Below are 6,110 nucleotides of genomic sequence, written 5' to 3' on the forward strand. Positions count from 1 at the left end.
ACGCATCGATTCGACCATTTCTTGATCGACAAAACTACGCAAACTCATCGCTATGCCCCAACGAATAGCACCCGCCTGTCCAGATGGACCACCGCCGGCCACATTAGCCTCGATGTCAACTTTACCAAGCATATCAGCGAAAACAAGCGGGAAGAGCACCTAAAAAAGATAGAAATATATATGTACATAACTAGATTGAGTAAAATATTTATTTTGTTTTATTTGAAAGTTATTTTTAGTTTTAAACAATTTTTATTGAGCTTTTTAGTTGTACTTATTTGATTGTATTTTAGCTCGCTGGAATAGTAAATAGCGAAAACTTGTAAGCAAAAATAGGAATGTTTAAATCGACGGCTCATTTATTAAGTGATCTTAGTTTTAGTACGGCGCAAGAACTTTACAGAAAATGAATTTCATTTCAGCCATTCTGAACAGATACACTCCACGCATTTTGCAAACCGTGCAATCCGTTCGCCGTGCAAGGCCTTTGCTAGACTTCGAGACCTCAGCATAAAAAATCGTCTGCTTAATGCCTCGCATTGGCATAAAAGGTGCAGTAAAATGTTTTCTTCTATGTTGTGACAACTGCGACAAGGGTCCGTGTATCCACCACTAATCAACCAATTAGGCAGACGTCTGGTAAGAGTCTTTATAAGGAAGAACATTTTATGCATGTTTAAACTTAATTGCAATGATGAAATGATGTCGGTAGGCATACTAGTTCAATCTGCTGGCTCTTCAATTATCCTCAATATCCCACAAGGAAACACACATCGGTAAATTGCGAAAGCGATCCGAAAATTGTCGCTAAAAATTTCTATAGAGAAATTCAAATGCTGTTAGTTCAGCGGCATCATTCGTGCGGCCTATCGTTCGAGATACATACATCATAAAGCAGTTATTTTCTGAAAGGCTATTGCAACTCATATTCCTTAACCTTATTTCTCATTTTGAACTGGGAGAGTAGTTTCATATGAATAAAAATCAGTATTTTTCACATAATTTAAAAACACCATAAATTGCAAGCCTAACTCAAACGTTACAGATCACTATAGTATGTACTTCAATTATTTATGCAAATTCTGATGTGCGAATGCAGCGAAAAATGGCTACTAGTGTAATAAGAACAAAAAAAAAACTATTCAGCACTTGTAGAACTCGCCTTCATTAGTAGATTTTAGAACAAAAGTGGCTAGTCGCAACAATTAAAACAACAAAAGTGCGAAAAATTAAGACGCTAAAATGTCTAATCACATATGTATGTGCTAAGCGTAGAATAACGGACGGTTAGTCAGCCAAGTGGTGCAAACAAACAGCAAATTATCGACACTTGGCTGTTGGACCAACAATAATACCTAGCAAAAAAAAAATTTTTAAATTATGTTCGAAAAAAATTTCTCGAAAATTTCGGAAAATCCCGAAGTATACGGAATAATTCAGGAAAATCCATGAAAATAGTCTGATAAAATTCGAAAGTTTCTTCAAAAATCACGTAAAGTAGAATACGTAGAATTCCGAAAAGCCCAGAAAAAAATCTCAAAAAATTCGGACGAAATCCTAGAAACTTTCGAAAAAATCCCGAAAATTACAAAGCCTTTTATTATATTTTGAATGCCTAAAAAATTAAAGCAAAAATTACCGAATACTCTTTCTTTTCCTAAACCATTTATTCCACCGACACTCGCGTTACATTCGAAGTAAAATTTTAAGATTAAAAGCCTAATTACATTACCATTTGCATGTTTCAGCTTACGAAAAGAAGTTTACTTGTAAATAGACGCAATGACATTTTACGAACCACTTATTAAATACAAGTCAAAAATTAGTCGTCATTCGAGTTACAATTTGAGCAAAAGGGATATTGATTTATCAAAATATATGCGAAAGTTCTCAAAGGAATTAGGTTTTTGATTTTAGAATATTATTAAGAACTAGCAAATAACCGGCCGGCATGCTTCACTGCATCTAAAGAGTATTTGTGAGCTGTTACTGCCTGCCAAAACTCTTATGGCTTCATCTGCCTGCCAAAACTCTTATGGCTTCATTCATTCAAAATAAAAACAAATTTAAAGAGCTTTATCAAGTAAGATTTTCAAACAAAGTATCGATTTATGAAGCAATCTTTATTTTTTATGCTTACCAATACACCACAGCGGCCTTATCAATTATGTTAAGTTAAAATTTTCAAACAGGTGGCAACCTTCCAGAAAAATATGTTCGGCTGTAAGCCAGCTTAAACTTCTTTCTTTTGACAGCCATATTGTAATATTTATTTTAACTTGTCAATTTACTTAAACTGCAATTTTCAAACAGGTGGCAACTCCACAATTTTTGTTTATTTTATTTTAATTTAGACCTTATAGTGTATATTGGTTAAAACTGCATTCAATTTTATGCATTTGTTTTCGAGTGATGCGCGTACAAATATACAGACAGACAGACTAAAATTCTCAAAAATTGTTGATTTCGTTTCTGTTGGTCTATAATAAAGACACCCATATTAATTTTTCTTTAATATCTACATATAATTTACTGACAGCTTATTACAATTTTTTTATATGGATAGATTAAATGGAGAGTAATTCGCGTTCATGAATCTCTGTCATGGAAATGCCCACTTCGGTATTTGGAAAACTATTACAGACTGTAGTACATATCTAACATCCCTCAAATAGTTAAGTATTTAGCATCTAATAATAACTTCAATTTTATTTACTTTAGGTTTTTCCATTAGTATTTAGAGATGACAGCTCTATCACTGATTGAAACTACTATATACATACATAAGCAGTTGGAAGACGAAACCAATAAAAAAAAATCTCAATTTCACGGCAATATAAAAATTCGAAACTTTCGTTACAATACAACTTCCTGTACAAATATACACAATTGTATATACACTTTGACGATACAGAGTGTCTCATTTCGAGTCAAAATTGCCAGTAGTTTCCAGCTACTAAATATTTAGTATGTATGTAGAAAGATTTATCGACTTCCAGTGTCCAGCCTCTACTCCAACAAAAAAGTAATCAGCGCAGTTTGGGGACTCCTGCATCCAATTTTGCAGCCATGTTAAGGCCACTAATTTAACACTTGTGTGCCTTATTAAATTAAAAAGTTCTTTATTTCTAATAAAAAAAAGTAACACACCCTTTATTTGCGCTCTAGTGGTCTTGCAAACATATTCCAAATAATTTCGAGAAAACAAATGTACTGACATTATATATACATAGGTACGAGAACAATGTGAAATGCAAGTGTTTGTCTGCTTGATTATCTCCCCGCTTTGTGGCAAGTGCTTGCATTGAATTGACAGTCGACAATTAAATGTTACTCATACGTACAGTCCACCAGTTCTACATACAATAGACAGTAAAGCTAAATTAAATGCTAATTTTATGAACATTTGTATAAGTAAGTATATTCCCATTGAATTGAATTTAAAAGAGAAATGCAGAATATCTGTAAAGTTTACATGCATATGTAAAAAAAAACAGCTTTGCACTTGTATTTCATTAAAAGTCAGTGGCTTGGCTGGCCTGTATGTACTACATACTAAACTCAAGTTTGTTTCTGATTAGTCTAGGATTTTATGAGAATATAAAATATGTATGTATTTACATACTTTTGCACATCGCTTATTTCTGTATTTGACCGCTTACATTACCAGCTGGTCATAAAGAGCTCTTAACCGTTTTTGGTTTTGGCGGGATTGGTTCTTATGCTGCGTTCGCGTGCAAAATATGCAAATTAATATACACTCTTGTAAAACTAGTAATTCTGCCTTACTGACTGGACTACATAAGCACATTGCTCTTCATTGTTTCTTATACATACAAGCGGAAGCGTTTTAAGTTTAAATATTCTCAAATTCCAACGATATTTAGGAGCTGAGATATGGTGGTTAAGTACTAGAACGGGTACTTAAGGTCAATGAACTTTGGAATAAAAACATCGATATGTCATACTTTAAGACCCGACTGTAAATGTCAAAAATATGACAAAAAAAATTTAAAAAGGCTACCCTGAGGTTCGGCCAAAAAAAAATATTTTTTTTTCTTCGACATTGCCTTGCAAAAATACTTTACACTCGTGGTTGAAAAATGACGAACCTTTTATCCCGTACGGCCTAAGGTACATAGTCGTACTATTCCAAGAAATGTACTTATACTATATATTTTGAAAATTAATTTACCGAACCTCATATTGCATAATAAGTATCCGGTAGATTCCAGCTACTTAATTTTCATTTCACATGTCTATAAACATGAATAATTGCATACCAATTTTCTAAAGCAGCCGCTTATTTATTAACAAAACAAAGCCTTTATCATACATACAAAAATACAGTGGCTCGAGTGAAATTTCACACTGTACCTATGAAAAATTTAGGAAAATTCAACAAATTTTTAAGAAAATTTCAAACTTTGTAATCTGGATCTTAAGAACATTTCTGGGTATGCAGTTTTATATATAGCCCCCACAATTTTAGTCTAGTGAAGTGCACTTCGACCGTCTAAATAATACTGTCGACTTTTAGAATTTCTTTTTTTTTTGTGACTGCTTTTGCGGTTTTCTATATATAAGAAGTGCATATTACAAAAACTGGCGTGAATTTTCATAAGAAATTCTTGATTATATAGAAAAAATTGCAAAAATCCGCAGAGGAAAAAAAATATTAAAAATTAACGGGATTTTTTAGCCATTTAAAACTTGCACCCCATTAGACTAAAATCGTATGGGCTATAAAACTAAATATCAAAAAATGTTCAAGGATTCAGATTAAAAAGTTCGAATATATATGAAAATTTTATAAATTTTCCTAAATTGTGTATAAAGTTTGAAGCTTTTATTTAAATGGTTTTGTTACAGCTTGGACAATATTTTTATAAAATAATAACAAAAAAAAATATAAGTTGAAAATCATTTTTAATATTAAAAAAATCAACACGTGGTCACTTGTTTGAGTCACTGTACATACATATATCACTTTAAGCATACAAATTTCTGTCGCCGACTTGTAATAAATATTTTAAGTAAAACCAGATAGAACCAACTCAATTAGGGCGGACAAGTGAAATAAGCGCTCTAAAAAGGAGGTACTGAAAAGCTGAAAGTTTTTAATTATACATTTCAATGAATAATTGAAAAGTACAGTTTTTGTTCAACGTCACGGGCACTAAATGCCAGAAATTATTTATTAAAATATATATTAAATGAAAGCGAACAACTTTTTGTTTTCAAGGCATTGCCAAAATTGCTAATACGTATCTACGCTTAAATTTTGTAAGGAACTGTAAATAACATACTTTATGTGCGCTTATGAATAATTTTTGATCAAATCAAAATTATTTCTTTTAACTGAAAATTGTCGATGAGTATTTCCTTTATACCTTAAGCGTAGATACGAGTAAAAAGCGGTTGATAAATAATGCTTTCTTTTTATTGTAAAGATATTAAAAAAAAATATTCCGGTCGAAAATAATTACACATTTCAACGCCTTTTGCCATTTACTTTCCATTTCACTGGCAACAAAGCAAGCAGATTCAAATCACAAAATTTTTGTAAATGTGAAATTGGGAGCACGGATGATAAGCTTTATTTTTTATGCATATACATTAGGGTGGTCCAAAAATAGACAGGGAAAACAAACCTTTTGGAATTTTCTCGTTTACGCCCTCCAGGATTATTTAAAATTGAAAATAATAACGCAGAGACAGATAAATTTACCGTTTTTCTAGATCAGGTCATTTTCCTAAGATTTTTTAGTTTTATGTTTGACCATTCAAAAGTTGTTTATATAACCATCGAATTTCATCGTTAGTAGCTTGATGTTTTGACAAAAGAAAAGGCTTTAAAACAAATGAAAAAAATTTTGAAAGATTTGTTAAAAAGTTTGATTGTTTTTTCATATAAATGAAAATATCTAGGAAAAATTACCTGATCTGGAAAAACAGTATACAGGCCCATAATCTAGTATTTATTTTTAAGAATTTTCAATTAAAATACAATTCAGTCTCTAACAAAACCCATATAAACCCAAGTTTAAAACTTTGTAAAAGACTACAAAAAAATTAAACAAAGTTTCACCCAAATTTCAAACTTTTTT

The 6,110-nt window shown here is 31.6% G+C and overlaps 1 protein-coding gene across 1 annotated transcript in view; it reads right to left on the reverse strand.

Moving 5' to 3' along the window:
• Positions 1-6,110, reverse strand: part of LOC118735931 (28S ribosomal protein S9, mitochondrial-like) — a 76,577-nt gene that overhangs the window by 3,564 nt on the left and 66,903 nt on the right. The window contains exon 6 of the mRNA XM_036466013.1: positions 3-159. Coding sequence (XP_036321906.1) covers positions 3-159 — 157 coding nt within the window. The remainder of the gene's footprint in view (positions 1-2; positions 160-6,110) is intronic.

This window comes from Rhagoletis pomonella, unplaced genomic scaffold (genome assembly GCF_013731165.1).
Source record: "Rhagoletis pomonella isolate Grant_MI unplaced genomic scaffold, Rhpom_1.0 Rhpom_scaffold_00001, whole genome shotgun sequence".
NCBI classification, from domain to species: Eukaryota; Metazoa; Arthropoda; class Insecta; order Diptera; family Tephritidae; genus Rhagoletis; species Rhagoletis pomonella.